Here is a 22,524-nt window from a genome sequence, read left to right as displayed (position 1 = left end):
CTGATGGGTGGTTTGGAGCGAAGCCTGAAGTATGCCTGAATTTTGGGATTTTCAGGATTAGGGTTTAAGGTAGGGATTTATGAGAGATGCACCCCCTGTTAGGGTCTATTAGGGCTAGGGGGAGTTTAGACAATGGGAGGGGGGAGGTTGATGGTGAATAGTTGTCGGATGGCAAGAGTAAAGTTGATTTGGCAGGGGTGCCACCCCGATGGCCATCTTGCTCCCTCATAGGGGGATGAATTTCTGTGGGTGGGGGAAGTGATTCATGTTCAACTACCATAACTTAGATTCAAGCAAGCCTTCTTACAACTGTGTGAGGAACAGTGTTTCTAGGGACTGAGGTTTATTAGGGAGATGTTAAAGGAGATCTGCAATCTCTTGTGGACGTACTGAAACCTCAGTGTATAAAATGATGAGGGGCCTAGATAGAGTGGATAGGAAGGACCTATTTCTCTTAGAAGAGAGGTCAACAACCAAGGGGCATAGAGTTAAAGTCACTGGTAGGAGGTTTAGAGGGGATTTGAGGGGGATTTATTTGGGGGGGTCTGGAGCTCACTGCCTGAAAGGGTGGTGGAGACAGAAACCCTCACCACATTTAAAAAGTACCTGGATATGCACTTGAGGTGCCGTAACCTATAAGGTTACGGATCAAGAGCTGGAAAGTGGGATTAGACTGGATAGCTCTTTGTTGGCCAGCGCGGACACGATCGGCCAAAGTGGCCTCCTTCCGTGCTGTAAATTTCTATTCTAATGCAGGGTTGGCATCTGTTGCTATTGTGGCAGAAGAGCCACAGATGGACGAGTGGAAGAATCACCCCAATAATTTCTCATTGTACATAATAGTATGTTTAGGGTAGAATAAAATTAATACCCTGCTCAAATTTGGCAGTAATTTTAAAGTATGTGTCAATTAAAAGAGGGAATGTTCTAAGACAAAAGTAAACACAGTACCTTTACTAATAATTTTAATTTAACTTGTACATTTAATGACACCATCATAAACAGAGAGGGTGAGAAGGGAATCTAGTAACATGCATCATAATACATCAGAGTTTAGCCTTAAAGTGATATTTACACACTAGCCATAGATGTGCCTTACTTTGCTAAAATACACTGAAACATTTCACAAGTTTATCTTAAATTTTAATGGTGTAATTCATTAGGAAAACAGCAATTTGCAACAAAGTGTATTAAGTTAGCATGCACATTACAGATGTTTAAAAGGCATAAACAATTAAACAGGCCAATTATAGAAAGGCGTAGGGAAAGCTGCTCGTACGTTGCTCTCTAGAAATCATTTTCAGCATGTGTGTCAACCATTTCTATAGCTGTCCATGTTCCTGCAAAATTAAATTATTGTAAAAGATACACAGTAAATATTCTTAGCTAGCCTGAGGTAAGGTTGCAAACTACTTAAACTATATAAATTCACCACAACACAGCACTGAATTTAAAATGGCAGCCCACTGGTACAGCACATTGCTTTACCATGGAACAGCAGGATTTGAATTCCCATATAGCTCGGCCTCACACGCAGACAAGTCATATAAGAGAATGGTGGGGGGGGGGGGATATCAAGCACAGGCCTGTTGCTTCCCTATAAGAAAACAAACCATGCAAAATCAGAGAAGTACTGAAGAGGTGTAGGATCAGCCTCCCACTCTCATCCTGTTTTTTTTATTTGTTCTGGGAAGTGGGCATCTCTGACAAGGCCAGCATTTATTGCCCATCCCTAATTGCCCTTGAGAAGATGGTGGTGAGCTTCCTTCTTGAACTGCTGCAGTCGTGTGGTGAAGCTACTCCCACAGTGCTGTTAGGGAGGAAGTTCTGGGACTTTCACCCAGCAACGATGGAGGAACAGCGATATATTTCCAAGTCAGGATGCTATGTAACTTGATGTTCCCATGCACCTGCTGCCCTTGTCCTAGTTGGTAGAGGTCGCGGGTTTGGGAGGTGCTGCCGAAGAAGCCATGGCGCACCGTGGCTGCAGTGCGTACCATCTACAAGATGCACTGCAGCAACTCACCAAGGCTTCTTTGTCAACACCTCCCAAACCTGCAACCTCTACCATCGAGAAGGACAAGGGCAGCTGTGCATGGGAACACCATCACCTGAATTTCCCTCCAAGTTACACACCATTTCATCGTCACTGCGTCAAAATCCTGGAACTCTCTCCCTAACAGCACTATGGGAGTACCTTCACCACACGGACTGCAACGGTTCAAGAAGGCGGCTCACTACCACCTTCTCAAGGGCAATTAGGGATGAGCAATGAATGCTGGCCTTGCCAGCGAAGCCCACATCCCAGAAACAAATAAAACAAAAAGTATATTGCTCAAATCAGGCAGTTGCATAAAATGGAGTGGTATAAAGGTGAGAAGCCAGGGCAGAGAGTCAAAATGATTTGAATGAGTGAAGTATATGTGGACAGAAATACAATAGCAAGGATAGGAAAATAAGCGCGAAACAGTAGTGAGGAGAGTAAAAAACAAAGTAAATGGATGGAAATAAGCTGTGCAGAGGTCATGTTTAGAGATATGAAAGCATAATAGATTAGGGGCAGCTTGAAATGTGGGAATTTTGAAAAGAGAATGGTGGGGGGGGGGGGGTGGCGCGGTAAGTTTGACTTTGTGCGATAGTGTAAAACGGCTGATCGTGAATCGACAGGCCATTTTATATCTCTTCCAATTTTTATTTCCAGTTTTTACATTGAAGCCAATGGAAATAAAAATCAGTAGAGATATAAAATGGACTGTAAGATTCACTATAACCCAATTTGCACAGTAGCACAAAGTCAAATGACCCACATTGAGTCATTGTCAACAGGAAGGTTCAGAATATTTTCTAACATTATGTGCAATGTATCAGTGACCGCCAGTCAAGAGCAGCTTAACTGCATCAGCTATCCTACGTTAATATAGGTAAAAGATAATGAAATCTTTAACCATAAAATAAAAATATATCCTTTACAATTAGAGAACAAAGCAAGCAGTGTAAATAGAATACATATCTAGACAACTGAATTATGGAAATCAAATCGTTGATCTTCACTGCAAAAGGAGAGAAACAGAGAATAACTAGATGATTACAAAGCAATTGTGTCTGTCAGTGAAGCTTGATTACTTTATGACTGCCATCCGAATACCTGCGATTAGATTATTGACTTGTTAAAAAAGTACCTGTTAGCGAAAACTAGAGGATCTTCTTCCATTTCGTGGCTATTAAAAGGATATAAAACAAATAAGGAATGAGCTACAACAAATTGTGCTTGTGAAACCTTACCACAGTGCCTGAGACACCTAGTCAACTGTTGGTTGAAGATAGAGTCAGACTTGGCTATAATGGCCTGCACGTTAAAGAACCCACTAACATTTACTATCCAAGCTCAAATCTTGGTGAGTGACAACAATAAGAAGCGATTTACATAAGAATTAGGAACAAGAGTAGGCCATCTAGCCCCTCGAGCTTGCTCCGCCACTCAACAAGATCATGGCTGATCTGGCCGTGGACTCAGCTCCACTTACCCGCCCGCTCCCCATAACCCTTAATTTCCTTATTGGTTAAAAATCTATCTATCTGTGATTTGAATACATTCAATGAGCTAGCCTCAACTGTTTCCTTGGGCAGAGAATTCCACAGATTCACAACCCTCAGGGAGAAGAAATTTCTTCTCAACTCGGTTTTAAATTGGCTCCCCCGTATTTTGAGGCTGTGCCCCCTAGTTCTAGTCTCCCCGACCAGTGGAAACAATCTCTCTGCCTTTATCTTGTCTATCCCTTTCATTATTTTAAATGTTTCTATAAGATCACCTCTCATCCTTCTGAACTCCAACGAGTAAAGACCTAGTGTACTCAATCTATCATCATAAGGTAACCCCCTCATCTCTGGAATCAGCCTAGTGAATCGTGTCTGTACCCCCTCCAAAGCTAGTATATCCTTCCTTAAGGAAGGTGACCAAAACTGCATGCAGTACTTCAGGTGCTGCCTCACCAATACCCTGTACAGTTTGCAGCAGGACCTCCCTGCTTTTGTACTCCATCCCTCTCGCAATGAAGGCCAACAATCCATTCGCCTTCCTGATTACCTGCTGCACCTGCAAACTAACATTTTGGGATTCATGCACAAGGACCCCCAGGTCCCTCTGCACCGCAGCATGTTGTAATTTCTCCCCATTCAAATAATATTCCCTTTTACTGTTTTTTTCTCCAAGGTGGATGACCTCACACTTTCCGACATTGTATTCCATCTGCAAAACCTTAGCCCATTCGCTTAACCTATCTAAATCTCTTTGCAGCCTCTCTGTGTCCTCTACACAACCCGCTTTCCCACTAATCTTTGTGTCATCTGCAAATTTTGTTGCACTACACTCTGTCCCCTCTTCCAGGTCATCTATGTATATTGTAAACAGTTGTTCTCCCAGCACCGATCCCTGTGGCACACCGCTAACCACCGATTTCCAACCCGAAAAGGACCCATTTATCCCGACTCTCTGCTTTCTGTTCGCCAGCCAATTCTCTATCCATGCTAATACATTTCCTCTGACTCTGCGTACCTTTATCTTCTGCAGTAACCTTTTATGTGGCACCTTATCGAATGCCTTTTGGAAATCTAAATACACCACATCCATCAGTACACCTCTATCCACCATGCTCGTTATATCCTCAAAGAATTCCAGTAAATTAGTTAAACATGATTTCCCCTTCATGAATTCATGTTGCGTCTGCTTGATTGCACTATTCCTATCTAGATGTCCCGCTATTTCTTCCTTAATGATAGCTTCAAACATTTTCCCCACTACAGATGTTAAACTAACCGGCCTATAATTACCTGCCTTTTGTCTGCTCCCTTTTTTAAACAGAGGCGTTACATTAGCTGCTTTCCAATCCACTGGTACCTCCCCAGAGTCCAGAGAACTTTGGTAGATTATAACGAATGCATCTGCTATAACTTCCGCCATTTCTTTTAATACCCTGGGATGCATTTCATCAGGACCAGGGGACTTGTCTATCTTGAGTCCCATTAGCCTGTCCAGCACTACCCCCCTAGTGATAGTGATTGTCTCAAGGTCCTCCCTTCCCACATTCCTGTGACGAACAATTTTTGGCATGGTTTTTGTGTCTTCCACTGTGAAGACCGAAGCAAAATAATTGTTTAAGGTCTCAGCCATTTCCACATTTCCCATTATTAAATCCCCCTTCTCATCTTCTAAGGGACCAACATTTACTTTAGTCACTCTTTTCCGTTTTATATATCTGTAAAAGCTTTTACTATCTGTTTTTATGTTTTGCGCAAGTTTACTTTCGTAATCTATCTTTCCTTTTAACACCAGAATTACCAAAAAAAATACCTATTATATATATAACTTGATCTCTTGACCCACATCAGCCTCTTCTTGGCCCAAATTGTTTTTTTACATCGATAGCTGAAATGAGTCCTCAAATTTCTGGTGCTCTGTCGTAGCCCTGTCTCCAACGCATGGCCCTTCAAGAGCGGCTCCCCACTGGGAATACTGAATTTATTCAAATGACATTCCTGCGATTACATTGATCTAAATTAAGGTGCAAATACTTAGAGATGTGCAGATTTGTTACACAAGTGTAAGTATCCAAATTTTGATACATACCCTAAACAGAAAATAGCCTCTACTTTGAATTCCACCTGGTCCTTTAAGTTCTTCCTAAATCAATAACAAAAAAAATCTCATCAATCCGCAACATGAACAAAATGACTATTCCCTGTCAGTTCTGCTATATTATAATGCAATAGTTAAAATGGCACTGCTTTTGTATTATCATTTCCCTATTTTATTCTCGTGAGAGATGTGTGACAGTAATACACTTTTGCAATGATGATGATTAGGACTTTTCTCTTGTTGGTTGCTGCTGGCGACAAATGGATTTATTTAGCATATGGTCTGTTTCCTAATTCTAGTGGTAACTGCCAGATCAGAATATTAAAATGAGGCAAATAATTGCAAATTGATAAGAAAAACCCAGGACATTTGACAGTTAAGTGGGAACTGAATTGCAAAAAAGGAAATTTCTGTGGTCATGATCGCAGTAATGTCTCCATTACAAATATTGGGATGGGACTAGATATTCTCTTGAATTCAGTGTCACCGACACCCCATTAAGTAGGCTCCATGTCCTCTATGACCAGGAGTTTACCTTTAGCATCTAGTCATATGACAGCGTGACCTGGGAGGAGGTCACTTAAAGGGAGTCTCCACCGTACTTGCAGTGAAGTTACAGCGGCAAGGAAATTTCTGGCCAATGAAACCTCTCGTTATGTGTAATCACTCATGAGGAGATGCATTTTTTAATTTACTCTCATGAAACCAGCAAAACTATCAATCATTTCTTCTCTGGATACATTGTCAGTAATTTAGGGTTGAATTTTACATTTTATGAATAACACCTGCAATTGAACTTCACAGATAGGAGTATGACATATGAATTCAATATCAATTTTGAAAGATTCAAACTATTCAGGAAATATTCATTAAAGTTTGTAAAATTAAAAACCTAAATGCCTGAAGTTTGGAAATGTTTCATGTCTGTAGCAGTTTGATTGCAATCTGTCCTAAACAAATACGTCAGCTTGAACTATCTACAAAGCACTTTCAAAATGAAAATCTTAATGCAGTATTATTGTACTCATTATGGTTAAGTAAGCGAGCACTTTAATGGACTGTGACAAATTTAATAGTGATACCTGTAGGGATACACATCCCTCTCAAAGTGTACTGGTACATTATTCTGCAGTGTCTCAAACTGCAGAAGAAGATGATAGACTGTCTATATATACCAAGGAATTGAAGGAATTGATTAATCAGCCTATCCTTAATTCCTCACTATGCAGTTATTAACATTTATTTAACAGTTACATCTCACTAAGTTACAAAGTCTCAATCGTTTGTTGCAATAGAAAGAAAGACAAGAACAAACTTGTATTATAAGAGTGCCTTTTATGTCGTCAGGATGTCCCGAAGTGCTTCATAGAGAGAAAACAATATCAACAGCACAGATTCCTTTAGCTCACAGATTTATCTAAGTGATACCTCAGCTTAGAGGGATGTGTAGAACCTTTATTTTAACTCAAGTAATTTTTTAGAATTTGGACATTTGTCCTTGTCGATAGTAAAAGTTGGACTCCCTGATTGGGTGCTCTCGTCAAGGTGTGATGCTCACAGGGAATATTGGTAGGGAAATTATGGGCGCATGCAGCCTCTTATTTTCCATCAACCATGACTCAGTGGGTAGCACCCTTGCCTCTGAGTCAGAAGGTTGCAGGATCCAGTGATATCTCAGCTTGGAGGGATGTGTAGAAGACTTTAGCACAAAATCTAGGCAGTGCAGAGCTGAGGGAGCGCTGTACTGTCGGAGGTGCCATCTTTCAGATGAGACGTTAAACCGAGGCCCCGTCTGCTCTCTCAGGTGGACGTTAAAGAGCCCATCGCACTATTTCGAAAGAGTTATCTCCGGTGTCCTAACCAATATTTATCCCTCAATCAACATAACAAAAATAAATTATCTGGTCATTATCACATTGCTGTTTGTGGGAGCTTGCTGTGCACAAGTTGCCTGCCGTATTTCCTACATTACAACAGTAATTACATTGCAAAAGTACTTCATTGCCTGTAAAGTGCTTTGGGACATGTGGTGGTCAAGAAAAGCACTATATAAATGCAAGTCTTTCTTTCTTTTTATCTATTTAAATTGAGAGACAGAAAATCAGAGATAGCAGGCCTGAGACTTCCAACCAACTTCCGGCTGTGATAGCCGTATCGGTCTTAACACTCCATCTTGCAAAGTTACAGTGTAATCAACACCTTTATCTCTAAAAGAACTGCCTTCATGTGCATGTAACAGTTGGAGTTTAGCTATAGCACAGGAATAATGTTTAAAAAGAGACAAGAAAATTGAAGAATGGTCATGATCTTGAAGCTAGAAAATGCTGAACAGTGTTTAATCATAAAGTCTGAAAATTAATTATTGAACTCCTTGGATCCTATGAAGAATGCCCGTGTCCGAATTAGAATTTGCCTGACATTGATTTCATGGTTTGTTAACAACCCCCTGGTCAGTTCAACCTGTTCATGGGCCCAAGTGGCTATCTCCCCTTGCAGAAATAAACAAAGTTAGTTGTCACAAGACAGTGCTGGGTTACTAAAGGGTTACGTACATCACCTCTGTCTTTCTTCATTCTTCTCTCATGAAGCTCAGGAACAAGCTGCAGTAAAGGATGCAGGACAGAGGACTGAGAGGACATGAACAAGGATATATGAGGAACAATGATCAACTGATCATGTGACACAACAGTACATTCTCAAAGAAAGCTATGTAGACATAAGGAGGGACAAAACAGAATAGGCAGGCTGAAATGATTTTTTCTGAAAAGTCACGTAACTTACATGAAATCCTTTAAGTACCTGTGGGTTCTAAATCTGTTCCTGACAAACAGTATAGATTTCTTTTTAAATAAGATATATAACAGCTGAGAATATAATACTTACTCATTAATACCTCCTTCAAATGATTTTTCAAAAAAATAAAAAGCTAAGCCTCATGTAATCTGTTTGAAATCAAGTTTTGTTGTTTCACTAGGATTTTTACAAGTTCACAAGATTATATATGAGGTTTTATACAATTACATGATAAATCAAAGCAGCTGGTATCACTACATGTTGAGTTACCAAAAAAATCAGCATGTTTAATTTAAATGAATTGGGCTGGATTTTCCGCCTTCTGCCGCCCCCTGTTAGTGCCCCGGAGGAGCGGCAATGGCTGCGGTAAGCTCTTCAGGGCGGGCGGCCAGCTTCCAGCGCCCCGATGGAATTTTCGGTGCCGATTCCAACAGGGCGCAGAGCATTACCACCCGGAAGAGAGCGATTTTTGGCTGCTGCCCGACCTGTAGCAGTCTGTAGAGCGCCCTGCTGGAGCCTGTGAAAGCTGGCGGTCCGAGCTATAGCGGCTGCAGTGAGGTAGGTAATGTCAACCTCAGGTAAGTGTGATTGGGTTTTTTTTGTGTTTATGTTGTGGTGGCATTAGTTATTTATTGGGAATGTTCTTGATGGGTTTTCTTCAGGTTCTTTTTTTCCCTAGGCCTCTGTTAGAGCCCTCTGAGTCTGGCTGCTTAACTTGGGATTTTCTCTTGCTCAGCCAACCTAGTGCCCTAGGGGAGGTGTGCAACGCCTCACTTAGTGCTCCGCTCCACACTCAAACTGTTCCTGGGTGCAAACTTTACTGCCCCACCACTGTTATCGGCCCGAAATGAGCAGAACCGAAATCCAGCCCATGGTTCTCATTCATTGTAAGAGCAGAATTTATAAATGATGAAGAAAAAAATGACAAATAAATAATATTCATGTAAGAAAGTCAATGATTTAGTTCATTCAGAAACATAGCTGTAATGCTAAGAGACTATGAAGGTCCATCAGCTGCTCTGCATTTGTATTCAATGATGTATAAATTTCCTTAGTGTTTTATATTTTTACAAAAACTGCACTTGGGGAAATTTGTAGTGATCTTTGAATATCAATACAGATATTTTATGGCTTAATTACTGTTCATTATCAATTCAATATGCAGTGAATTAGGCACGATTCTCTGCTACCATCAAGTGAAACTCTATGCCAGGAGTGGAGCATTGAAAAATCAACCATTATACCTTTTGTTATAAGGACGTTGGAGTTGTGTGCTAGTTTTTCTAGACCCAGTGTCCTTATGAAATACCAAAGAACTTGAACTTAACAAATCTATTAAAACTCTCAGGGTGCATTTATACCCCAATAATAGTGTCAGTGCAAAGTGGTTTTGTTTAAAAGTTTCATTGTATAAACTATAAATTGGTGAAACCTAAGTTCCGCCCAAGTAGTGTCGGACTGCTAAGATCCTGACAGTACTTTGGGTGGAAGTTTCGTGGAAAAAATGTGGGGAAAACCGCCTAGCGGAAAAAATGGGCCTTACATGGGCAGCAGCGGGCAGTTGGTCCCATTCGGGATGGCAATTGCAATCCTCGGCAAAATGCTTCCAAGGATAGAGTCAGGCCCAGGGAAGGGAGAATGGCAAAAAAAAAATTTCAAAACAAAAAATCCACTAGAAATCCTTCAGAGGACCCCATTGACCAAAATCCCTGCAAAAGAAATAAAGAAAAGAAATGCACTAACCTTTTTTTGCAGGTCTTCATACTTACCGCTCAGGTAAGACCTGCCTCCATATGGCGGCCTCTTCTCCTGCTGGAGCGGAGGACCGCCCAGACCAATCTGAGGACTCAGCGGATGGGAGGACTTTTGTCAGCGTTACACGCCAGTGGACGCTCCCCAGTGGTCTTCTCTCCCCACTGGCGTGAGGATGTGACTAACTCGCTCGGAGGGTAGAGCGCCCAGAAAACATCGAAACCACCGAGAAAACTCGGCGGCAGCCGGCGGTAAGTTGACCAAACTCGGGCCCTTAGAGTTTGGCCTGAAGTGAAGCACAGTGAGACTATCTCCAGAGAATACTTACAAATAGTTGAATTGGGCCCTGACTCTGAATTTATACTGGTATGAAGCAACACCACTTTGCACCAACATTACTGTCATGGGGTAAATGTGCTTGAATTGCCCTCATTGTAATATTTAAATAGACAGCTTGTGTCCTGGCAGCGGGTTGGCTGCCCGCCTCCCGTCCCGTCTCCGTTAAAAATGGAAGTGGGCAGATTGGAGGCAGATTCAGGTCGAGATTCTGATTTTTAACACATTAACTGCCCCTACAACCCCAACCCACCTGTTTTTTTTAGGAGAAAATTCAGCCCCAGATGTCAGATTGACCTGAGGGTTGATCTTTCTTTGGTGATTTCCTTTGGGCTCTCTTCGGCTAGCTGAATACTACTTGCCACAAAACTTTATCATGCTATCGTTTGCCACATTTTTTTAGTTTGGTCTTTAGGAAAAGCTTGTGTCCTTTGAACTGAACACCACGAGAACATTTACCAAGCTTCAGCTTACTGTAGAATATCTTCTTCTCTTATATAGTATCAGGCATTTGGACTAGGTGACCCGCCCACCTTAGTTGCACCTTTACTGTGATTATGTCTATGCCTGGCATATTTACTCGTCTGAGGACCTCACAGAATCTTGTGCTACCATCGAATTTTCATGCTCTTTCTGAGGCAATCGATGAGGAAATGGTTACGTTTTCTGATATAGCGACTATAAATGGTCCAGCTATCACACGCATACAGTAAGGATGTTATAACTATTGTCTTGTTGACAAGTTTAATGTGCCTATTATCCCATAAGCCCATATTTTCCAAAAGCACTACTGGTTTCAAACAATTTATGGTTCACCTCATCATCTAGGAGCGCATCATGTAACATGGTGCTTCCTAGATAAGAGAACCTACCCACTGCAGACAGCGTGTGTGCTTTGACGGTAATATTGGGTGGCGCATAACGTTTTCCATGGGCAGGCTTCTATATATCTTCCATCTTCTTTAGACTGATAGTGAAGCCAAATTTCTTACAATCATACTTGGAGGTCCTCTTCTGTGTAGGCAACAAGAGCTCCCAAACAAGTTCTGCAGAGGTCTCAGTTTTGGACTGCAGTGGAGATTGTACAATTTGCAATCTGTCCTGAAGCAACTATAACCTCCTTTATCCAAGTTCCTGACAGCGTAGGTAAGCATAGAAGTAAACAAGGTACTAAACCGGGTGAGACCTAAAACACAAACCTGTTTGACTCCATTGGAGACAGGGAAGGGGATTATAAACGTCACCATCTTCCATAACTAACTAACATGCCATCATGGAACTTGTAGTTCATCTGGATAAACTTTTCGAGGTGTGGTGCTCCTGTCAGCCTATCATCCGGGTTGCTGTGAACAACACCACAGGAGATCCACCTTCTTCAAGTTTCGTTTACAAGGAACCGAGGGGGTGAAATTGCTCTGTGCCCCGATTGGGAATGGTAACTATCTGGGGCCGGGACTTTCTGCGCCTGGTACAGAAGTCCCACCCCTGCCACTCAAATAAAGCGGAGTGCAATCTCACGTGCTTCACTTCCTTTGGGAGTGGTTACTGGGGCGGTGAGGGAAGCACTACATGGCTACTGCCCGTAGCGCTAACGCTCTTCAACGCCTCTCACCTCCGATTAAAAGGGAGGGCCGCTGGGCACTCTGCAAGGCCTCTGATGGCCTCCACTAGGCCACCAGGGCAGAGTGGGACCGGGCCTGCAGCCCGACACCCAGAAAGGAGCGCTAGTTAAAGGGGAGGGCACCAGCACCCTGGGCCGCCATCTTTTTTTGATTGCCAACTCTCCGGTTGGCTCTACGATGGCAGCCCAAGGGGCTGGTGCCCTTCCCTTTAACCAGCGCCTCGAGAGCGGATGTCGGCCAGCTTTGCGACCCGCAAAGCTGACGTTGACATCTACGCATGCCAGCCTCGCGGCCCAAGGAGCTATTTCTCCATGGGATGTTAAGGGGCCGGAGCGGGGGCAGTAATGCATCAGCGCACACAGCACTAACGTCATCGCTGGTTGCGCGGCGGCCTGGGGAGCTAATCGCAGGGTGCGGCTCTGCCATGGCAGTGCCTCCGCAAACTCTCGTGCAATTTCCCAGGAAGCGGTAGCACCTCCCTTACCCAGACGAAAAGTCTCTTCCACCCCCTTAGTGTCTCCCCCCCCCCCCCAGAGGTGCTAACGGGGCTTTAAAAAGGGGCAATTTCACCCCCTCATTCTATGAATTACTGCCAGTAAACTGGAATTAACAAAATTAGATAATTTCAATTAATTTAAAAAAAATAAATAGTGACAATTTCCTAAATCAATTATATGCATTTTTTGTTAAAATTATTAGCAGCAGAATAAGGGAATTTATTGCAATTGTCATTAAAATTAACGCTGCAGCTCCCTGTATTTAACAGGGCCAGAAATAATACTTCTAATGCAATTCGTTTCCAAGATTTTCCAATGTGTATATCAGACATCAGCAGGCATCGGGATGTCAAATGCATGCATTTCTGTAGAGTGCTAATAATTACAGTGATACAAATTGCTGGCTCTCTTTAGAGGATTTACATGGCAATGTCAAACTTTATTGAATCTGGAGCTGTATATTAATACCCATGTGATTTGAAAAAAATCTTTCAGCAGAGCTAGATAATTCGTCAAACCATGATTCTTTGACTGTTGCACCAATTCTTGGTTATAAATTGTGGGAGAAGCAAACTGTCAGATAAGTTTATACGCTGCCAATGTCAGTTGAAGTAGGCTAAAGAGATTGCTTCCAAGGACTTTGACAGCCTTACCAATATCATATTGGTGTTCGTAATATAAACATATTTATGGAAAGTCATTAAAATTGACATTGTTCTTCAAAAGTGTTGAACCATGTAAATGTGTGTACATTTGGTGGATAGTCCTGGGGAACATCCGTGGTTCTTGATGACATCTAGACTGCCTAATTAATTGAGAAGCAAAGGTGCTAACAGCATTAGAAGGATGAGTTTATTTGTACTAACTGAAAGGCAGCCATTTCTCTGATTGGCTCTCCAGTATCACATGATCTATTGCTAATTGGTCCCTTTGGAGGATAAGCCACACCCTGAAGTTCCTCTGGAAAGTGTAACTGGAAGGCCCAGCCCAAGTTCTGATTGACTTTCCAATTGGTAATTCGACCCACTTTGACTTCAGATGCAATGAACAGGGTGGATAAAGGGGAACCAGTGGATGTGGTGTATTTGGACTTCCAGAAGGCATTTGACAAGGTGCCACATAAACGATTTGTGCACAAGATAACAGTTCACGGGGTTGGGGGTAATATATTAGCATGGATAGAGGATTGGCTAACTAACAGAAAACAGAGTGTCGGGATAAATAGTTCATTCTTGGGTTGGCAATCAGTAACTAGTGGGGTGCTGCAGGGATCAGTGCTGGGACCCTAACTATTTACAATCTATATTAATGATTTGGAAGAAGGGACCGAGTGTAACAAAGCCAAGTTTGCTGACGATACAAAGATGTGAGGAAAAGCAATGTGTGAGGAGGACACAAAAAATCTGCAAAAGGATATAGACAGGCTAAGTGAGTGGGCAAAAATTTGGCAGATGGAGTATAATGTTGGAAAGTGTGAGGTCATGCACTTTGGCAGAAAAAACTCAAATAGCAAGTTATTATTTAAATGGAGAAAGATTGCAAAGTGCTGCAGTACAGCAGGACCTGGGGGTACCTGTGCATGAAACACAAAAGATTAGTATGGTCAGGAAAGTCAATGGAATCTTGGTCTTTATTGCAAAGGGGATGGAGTATAAAACAGGGTATTGGTGAGGCCACACCAGGAATACGGTGCGCAGTTTTGGTTTCCATATTTACGAAAGGATATACTTGCTTTGGAGGCAGTTTAGAGGAGGTTCACGAGGTTGATTCCGGAGATGAGGGGGTTGACTTATGAGGAAAGGTTAAGGAGGTTGGGCCTCTACTCATTGGAATTCAGAAGAATGAGAGGTGATCTTATCGAAACGTATAAGATTATGAGGGGGCTTGACAAGGTGGATGCAGAGAGGATGTTTCCATTGCTAGGGGAGTCGAGAACTATAGGGCATAATCTTAGAATAAGGGGCCACCCATTCAAAACTGAGATGAGGAGAAATTTCTTCGATCAGAGGGTTGAAAATCTGTGAAATTCGCTGCCTCAGAGAGCTGTGAAAGCTGGGACATTGAATAAATTTAAGACAGAAATAGACAGTTTCTTAAACGATCAGGGAATAAGTGGTATGGGGAGCTCACAGGGAAGTGGACCTGAGTCCATGATCAGATCATCATGATTGTATTAAATGGCGCAGCAGGCTCGAGAGGCCGTATGACCTACTCCTGCTCTTATTTCTTATGTTCTTATGTTCTAAGAAGCCACAGAGGATAGTGTCATGTTTGTAACCACAATGTAACACCACTGTATTACTGTAAACACTCAATCTAGATGCACACCTTGACCACAAGGGGTGAACTTGTAGGAGACACTCCTTACCTGATCACTCAGGTATATAAAGGGAGGTCCCACGCAGAGTCATCACTTCTGGAGTCCTGAAATAAAGAGTTGAGGTCACAGAGTGACCTTGTCCCCAGAATGTGCCTCGTGTGGTTTCATGCTGTAGAGTAAGGACTTTCCATTGGCGACGAGAAACGGGAATTCACGACCAACGAGAATGGCCACCGGCAGCACAGAGAAACGGTACTGTGTTAGGACGATTTTGTCGAGTGGCTTCAGCAAAACTTCGTTACCAAAGAATGGCTGGGAGATGCAGTGGCCGACAAGCGAAGTGCTCATCTTTTGACCAGCTGCGGGCCAAAGACCTACGCGCTCCTGAAGGACTTACTAGCACCCGAAAAGCCATCGGTCAAAACCTTTGAAGAACTTAGAAAATTGATCGGGGAGCACCTCAAACCGGCGAGCAGCATACATCTGGCCCGACACAGATTCTACACCCACTGACGTCATGAAGGACAGAGCATACCGGACTTCGTAGCGGACCTTCGGCGTTTGGCCAGCCTCTGTAAGTTCACAGATGCCTGCAGGGGGGGAGATGCTAAGGGACTTCTTTATCGAGGGCATCGGTTATGCGGGAATCTTCTGCAAATTAATTGAGACCAAGGATTTGAACTTGGAAGCGGGGACGTTGTTAGCTCAAACTTTCATGGCGGGGGAGGAAGAGACGAAAATAATATACGCGCGCAATTCTGCCTCAACGCGGCGATGGATCAGGGAATCAACATCATCAACGCGACTCAGAGCCCCGCAGGCAGGCAGGGGCAGTTCGACATTCCCCAGGCAGCAATAGACCCCAGAGCAGGGCCTCAACAGAGACAATGGCAGGCTGAACAGACATTCACGCCATCACAGTGGACAATGCGGCCCGGGATGAGGCCATTGACACCCACTGATAGGGTACTTAAGAGCAGTCAAAGGGACAGTCAGCGCGGAATTCCTGGCCATAATCCCTTTGTCCCCAACAATGGAAGCTTTAACTCATGCTGGAGGTGTGGGGGAAAACACTCAGCTAGATCTTGCAGATCCAACAGTTTGTCTGCAGAAATTGCAATATCAGTGGCCATTTAGCTTGAATGTGCAGAAAGCCTGAAACCAGACTAATATATGAGGCGGATGGACCAGAAGAGGGTTCTTTGAGGCAGGTTGATTTTGGGGGCAAACCGATGAACGCCGAGGTTCAGCAGGTCCATGCGGCGAATATTCACAGTTCATACACCAAAACGCCACCAATGATGATGAGGGTCTTACTAAACGGTATCCCAGTATGCATGGAGCTGGACACTGGGGCCAGCTAGTCACTCATGGGCGTTCAGCAATTTGAGAAGCTATGGCCGATCAAAGCCAGTCGACCCAAGTTAGCACATATTGAGACACGATTACGGACTTACACCAAAGACATCATTCCGGTGCTAGGCAGTGCAATGTTGGCTGTCACACACAATGGGTTAGTGAATCAGCTGCCGCTCTGGATTGTCCCGGGTAATGGTCCCGCACTGTTGGGGAGGCGCTAGTTAGCCGAGATGAACTGGAAATGGGGGGATGTTCACGCAATGTCACCAGTGGAGCGAAGTTCGTGCTCACAAGTTCTACAACAATTCGACTCACTATTCCAACTGGGCGTTGGAACTTTCAAAGGCACTAAACTAGTGATACACATCACCCCGGACGCCAGGCCAGTGCACCACAAAGCCAGAGCGGTGCCGTATGTGATGCGGGAAAAAAATCGAGAGCGAATTGGACCGGCTGTTGAGAGAGGGCATCATCTCGCCAGTTGAATTCAGCGACTGGGCGAGCCCCATCGTTCCCGTTCTAAAAGCGGATGGCTCTGTCAGGATCTGTGGCGACTACAAGACCAATACCCGCTCCCAAGAGCGGAGGACCTCTTCGCCACGCTGGCAGGCAGCAAGCTGTTCACCAAGTTGGACCTCACTTCAGCCAACATGACCCAGGAACTAGCCGATGAATCTAAACTACTGACCACCATCACAACGCACAAGGGACTGTTCGCTTATACAGGTGCCCGTTTGGCATTCGATCAGCGGCCGCAATTTTTCAACGTAACATGGAAAGCCTGCTTAAATCCATTCCTGGAATGATCGTATTCCAGGATGACATCCTCATCACGGGTTGAGACACCGAGGAACACTTCCACAACCTGGAGGAGGTGCTACGCCGACTGGACCGGGTAGGCCTGCGACTCAAGAAATCTAAATGTGTGTTCTTAGCTCCTGAGGTTGAATTTATGGGCAGAAGGGTTGCTGCAGATGGGATTCGGCCCACTGAATCCAAAACAGAGGCAATTCAACGAGCACCCAGGCCCTGCAACACATCGGAGTTGCATTCATTCCTGGGACTGTTGAACTATTTTGGGAAATTTCTGCCGAACTTGAGCACGTTGTTGGAGCCGCTACACGTGCTCCTGTGTAAGGGTTGCGATTGGTTTTGGGGGGACTGTCAGGAACGGGCTTTTGATCGGGCGCGAAACCTACTCTGTTCAAACAAGTTGTTGACCCTGTATGACCCCTGTAAAAAAATTGGTTCTGACATGTGATGCATCATCCTATGGGGTTGGATGCGTGTTGCAGCAGGGCAATGCTGAGGGTCAACTACAACCTGTGGCTTATGCCTCCAGGTCACTCTCTCAAGCAGAACAGGGATATGGGATGGTCGAGAAGGAAGCGCTCGCATGTGTCTATGGTGTAAAAAAAATGCATCAGTATCTCTGTGGTAGGAAGTTTAAATTAGAGACGGACCATAAGCCATTAACATCCCTGTTGTCAGACAGCAAATCTGTCAATGCCAATGCATCAGCTCGTATACAGTGACGGGCTCTCACGCTGGCTGCTTATGACTACTCCATCCGGCACCGGCCTGGCACTGAAAACTGCGCTGATGCACTCAGCAGGCTCCCACTGGCCACCATCGAGGGGGCAGCTGAGCAAAGCGCTGAGATGGTCATGGCCGTCGATGCCTTTGACACAGCAGGCTCCCCCATCACAGCCCGCCAGATCAAAATCTGGACCAACAGAGATCCCCTCCTATCCCTCATTAAGAAATGTGTCCTGACTGGGGATTGGGTGCCCGCACACGGAGCATGCCCTGAGGAGGTCAGACTGTTCCACAGACGGATGGATGAGCTCTCCATCCAAGCCGACTGCCTACTATGGGGCAGCCAGGTAGTTATGCCCCAGAAGGGCAGGGAGGCATTCATCAGGAAACTCAGGCATTGTGCTGATGAAGGCCATTGCCCGGTCACATGTTTGGTGGCATGGTATCGATTCAGACCTGGAACATTGTGTTCGCAGGTGCACGACGTGTGCCCAGCTGGGTAATGCCCCCATGGAGGCTCCGCTCAGCCCGTGGCCCTGGCCCACCAAGCCGTGGTCATGCATTCATGTTGACTACGCGGGCCCGTTCATGGGAAAGAGTTCCTTATTGTAGTAGATGCGTACTCAAAATGGATCGAGTGCATCATTCTGAATTTATGCACGACATCCACCACCATGGAAAGCCTACATCCGATCTTTGCAACCCATGGCTTGCCGGAAATCCTAGTTCGTGATAATGGCCCATGTTTCACAAGCTATGAATTCCGGGAGTTCATGTTGGGCAATGGCATCAACCACGTCAGGACTGCGCCGTTCAAGCCGGCCTCCAATGGCCAGATGGAACATGCGGTCCAAATCATTAAGCAAGGTATGCTCAGGATTCAGGGACCCTCCCTACAATGCCGCCTGTCGCGCCTCCTGTTGGCCTATAGATCCCGACCACACTTGCTCACGGGGGTCCCGCCCGCAGAGCTACTAACGAAACGGACAATCAAAACTCGGTTGTCCCTCATTCACCCAGTCCTGACCAATATAGTTGAGGGCAAGCGCAAGTCACAAAATGAGTACCATGACCATAATTTGAGGAGGAGATGTATAGAAATAAATGATCCTGTTTTCGTCCTCAATCATGCCATGGGGCCCAAATGGCTTGAGGGTACTGTAATTGACAAAGAGGGGAATAGGGTTATCATGGTAAAACTCAACAATGGCCAGATATGCCACAAGCATCTGGACCAAGTAAAAAAAAGGTTCAGCATCGACACGGATGAACCTGAAGTAGACCATGAGATGGAGCTCACCACACCGCCAGTGAACGAGCAACAAGAGCAATCAGAAGAATGCACAGTCCCTGCGATCAGCCCGGTCAGGCCGGAATCACCACAGGTGACAGACACTCACGTCAGTGTCCAACAACCAGAGCCCCAACTGCGGCGCTCCACAAGGGAGCGCAGACCACCTGAAAGACTAAACCTATGATCCTAATAAGACTTTGGGGGGGGGGGGGGGGGGAGGTGATGTCATGTTTGTAACCACAATGTAACACCACTGTATTATTGTAAACACTCAATTTAGATACACACCTTGACCACAAGGGGTGAACTTGTGGGAGACACTCCTTACCTCATCACTCAGGTATATAAAGGGAGGTCCCACGCAGGTTCATCACTTCTGGAGTCCTGAAATAAAGAATTGAGGTCACGGAGTGACCTTGTCCCCAGAATGTGCCTCATGTGGTTTCATGCTGTAGAGTAAGGACTTTACATATAGATCTCCCCAAAAGCCACCAAGTTCTAGCTAAAGCCCCTTACCCCAGCGCGTGGGGTAACCTTACCACCTTACCACCTTACCACCCCCCCTACCCCCGCTATAGATGGGGCATTGTGTGCTGATTGTTAATAGGTTTATTGGGTATGAAGTGAATGCTGACAGTGTCATGACTTCTGGATTTCATCCACCCCAACGATGTCCCTTGTAACACATGCACCGAGCTTGCACACACCAAGGGGTTGGAAGAACATGATTCATCTTCTCTCCATTCCCTCCGATCCCACCCCGACCTGTGTCTCTCTCCCCACCTCCCCTTCCCCACCGTGCTCTCTCTTCCCGCCTCCCTGCCCAGTGCTCTATCGTTCTCCCCCCACTCCCCCCGCCACCTGTGCTCCCTCTCTTCCATCCCCACCATGCTCTTTCTCCCCGTGTCTCTCTCTTCCCTGCCCCTTCCAGACTCTCACTCTCCTCGCCCCCTCCCCCCGCCCCAGGCTCTCTCTCCCCTGCCCCCCGCCCCAGGCGCTCTCTCCCCATGTCTCTTTCTTCTCCCCGAAGATCTGTCTCCCCACTCAGGACTCGGCGGCTTGAGGCGCTGCGGGGGGCTCGGGGTCCAGTCGGAGGGGGGTGGGTGGCTCGGAAGATGCGTTTGGATGCTCGGGCCTCAGGGCTGCTTCTGGATGGATCGGAGCCAACGTGGTGTTTCGGCTCGGGCGTCGGAGGGTGTCGGGGGGAGGCAGGAGGGGGGCGGGGGGCGGGGGGGGCAGGGGGGCCAGGAGGGGGGCGGGGGGGCAGGAGGGGGGCGGGGGGCGGGGGGGGCAGGGGGGCCAGGAGGGGGGCGGGGGGGCAGGAGGGGGGCGAGGGGGAGGCAGGAGAGGGATGGGGGGGCAGGAGGGGGGCGGGGAGGCAGGAGGGGGGGCGGGGAGGCAGGAGGAGGGCGGGGGGGCAGGAGGGGGCGGGGGAATGGGAGAGGAGGATGCATGTGCAGAAAAGAGTTAGTGGGAATAGCGCTGGGGGAGGACGGGGCGATGTCGGTAATATTTGTCCTAACTCTTGCTTCAGGAGACGCATGCGCAAAAGGGAGACTTAGTACAAATAGTTACTCTGTTATAATAACATCACCATGAGCCTACATGTTAAACAGAAGCCTAAGCTGTGAAATATCAATTCCTGGCACAAAAATTCAATTAAAAAAGAAATTACAGCATTGTTAGCATAATTTTGGTGAAAAATTAAATTTTAATTTAACACTTAACTTGTTGGCCTTCAATACTCCACGAGGCCTTCCCCCACTGGCCTCCAATCACTCCACGAGGCATCCACCCCACCAGGCCTCCGATCCCCCCTCCCTCCCTCCGGCTGTCCTCACACTGCTCCTCAGGCCCTTAATCCTCTTTGGGCCCTGTTATGTCCTTGGATGCTCTGATAATGACTCCACAAGGCAATGTGTTGTACTTGAACTGTAGTGACGTTAGTCCTTTATTGATAACTCCAGAGTGAGGATCACACCTGTTTGCCCGCCTTTTATACTTGGCCAGGCACACCTGTACAGGTAACCTACAAGTCTCCCACTGCTGTGCCCTCTGGTGGCACACCTTGTGATAGTACAAACAGTAACCATGTAGGATACATGACATCACTCTCCCCAAGCCTTTAGTGCAAATCGCCTCTGCATGGACTGGGCTCTGGGCTTAGCTCTATCTGGTTGACCCTTGGCGGGTCGTTTCAATCTTGGGTGAGTGGTTGGTGCAGTAGGGTGTTGGTGGTTGCTGTTCGTGTGTGTCCCTGACCACTCCATTCTCTGCCCCACCCCCCCCACACATCGATTATGCCAGAGGCTCATTGCATTCATTCGGGGAGACTAGAACTAGGGGGGCACAGCCTCAAAATACAGGGGAGCCAATTTAAAACCGAGTTGAGAAGGAATTTCTTCTCCCAGAGGGCTGTGAATCTGTGGAATTCTCTGCCTAGGGAAGCAGTTGAGGCTAGCTCATTGAATGTATTCAAATCACAGATAGATAGATTTTTAACCAATAAGGGAATTAAGGGTTACGGGGAGCGGGCGGGTAAGTGGTGCTGAGTCCACGGCCAGATCAGCCATGATCTTGTTGAATGGCGGAGCAGGCTCGAAGGGCTAGATGGCCTACTCCTGTTCCTAATTCTTATGTTCTTATGTTCTTATGTTCTTATTCAAGTCCAGAAAAACAAGTTTGCATTACATTTGTGGTTCAGTTGTGAGATACGTACGTTAGACAGGTGAGATACATTACCGATGCGTACTGGGGGTCAGTAACCGGTGCGTGAGGACAAACTAGTTCCAGAACTGCTGGTGGTGTCCAGGCAGTCTGGTGGCGGCGTGGTGCCCAGTGCTGGCAGTGGGAACCCGGTTGGCTCAAGTTGCCTGCTCTTGGGGCTGTTGCCGTTGCTCCTAGCATCGGGCAGGTTCACAGATGCCTGTGACCTCCCTGTCCTTTCTTTGTGCCCTGGGTCGCTGCTGCTCCCTGAGGAGCTGTCGTCTAGCAGTGCACAGGGAACTGCTGACTCACTAGCCTGGGTGTTGTTTGGTTTGGGATCCTGCCTGGTCCCGATCCCCTTTGGGAGGACTGTTGCGGGTGCCCCTTCGTTTCCGGGTATGGCCTTGGTGGCGATGTGATCTTGGCACAGTTTGCTCTTTCATGCTTGTGGTGATTGGTGCCATCGGGTGCCTGAGAGCAGGAGCCGATCAGGGGCAGGGTATCGATACCGGTGCTGTTGCCCTCCTGAGATCGCTTGCTCTGCAGCTCGTGTGTATTGGCTGCTTGTGGCCACACTCCATGGTGCATAACTCTGGTCCCAGGGACGCAGGCTGCAGCGTTGGGTAGCTCGCTGGATCTATATGCTCCCGATGGGTGTTTGTCCGCTGTATTGG

At 46.0% G+C, this 22,524-nt stretch overlaps 1 protein-coding gene across 4 annotated transcripts in view; it reads right to left on the bottom strand.

The window, feature by feature from the left end:
* Positions 1 to 963: 963 nt before the first annotated feature.
* Positions 964 to 22,524, bottom strand: part of nmu (neuromedin U) — an 86,078-nt gene continuing 64,517 nt past the window's right edge. The window contains exons 7-10 of one of the 4 annotated variants that reach the window (XM_070862880.1): positions 8,185 to 8,259; positions 5,624 to 5,677; positions 3,180 to 3,218; positions 964 to 1,340 (exon numbers count right to left, since the gene is read on the bottom strand). In XM_070862880.1, the coding sequence (XP_070718981.1) occupies positions 3,183 to 3,218; positions 5,624 to 5,677; positions 8,185 to 8,259 (165 nt within the window). In that variant the 3' untranslated portion in view covers positions 964 to 1,340; positions 3,180 to 3,182. Of the gene's footprint in view, positions 1,341 to 3,178; positions 3,219 to 5,623; positions 5,678 to 8,184; positions 8,260 to 22,524 lie in introns of those variants that run through there. The other 3 variants (XM_070862898.1, XM_070862905.1, XM_070862889.1) reach the window with 3 other exon arrangements.

The sequence above is a fragment of the Pristiophorus japonicus genome, chromosome 2, assembly GCF_044704955.1.
Source record: "Pristiophorus japonicus isolate sPriJap1 chromosome 2, sPriJap1.hap1, whole genome shotgun sequence".
Lineage (NCBI taxonomy): Eukaryota > Metazoa > Chordata > Chondrichthyes > Pristiophoridae > Pristiophorus > Pristiophorus japonicus.
The sequence above is the reverse complement of the archived record's forward strand: the minus strand, read 5'-3'. Positions and strand labels throughout refer to the sequence as shown.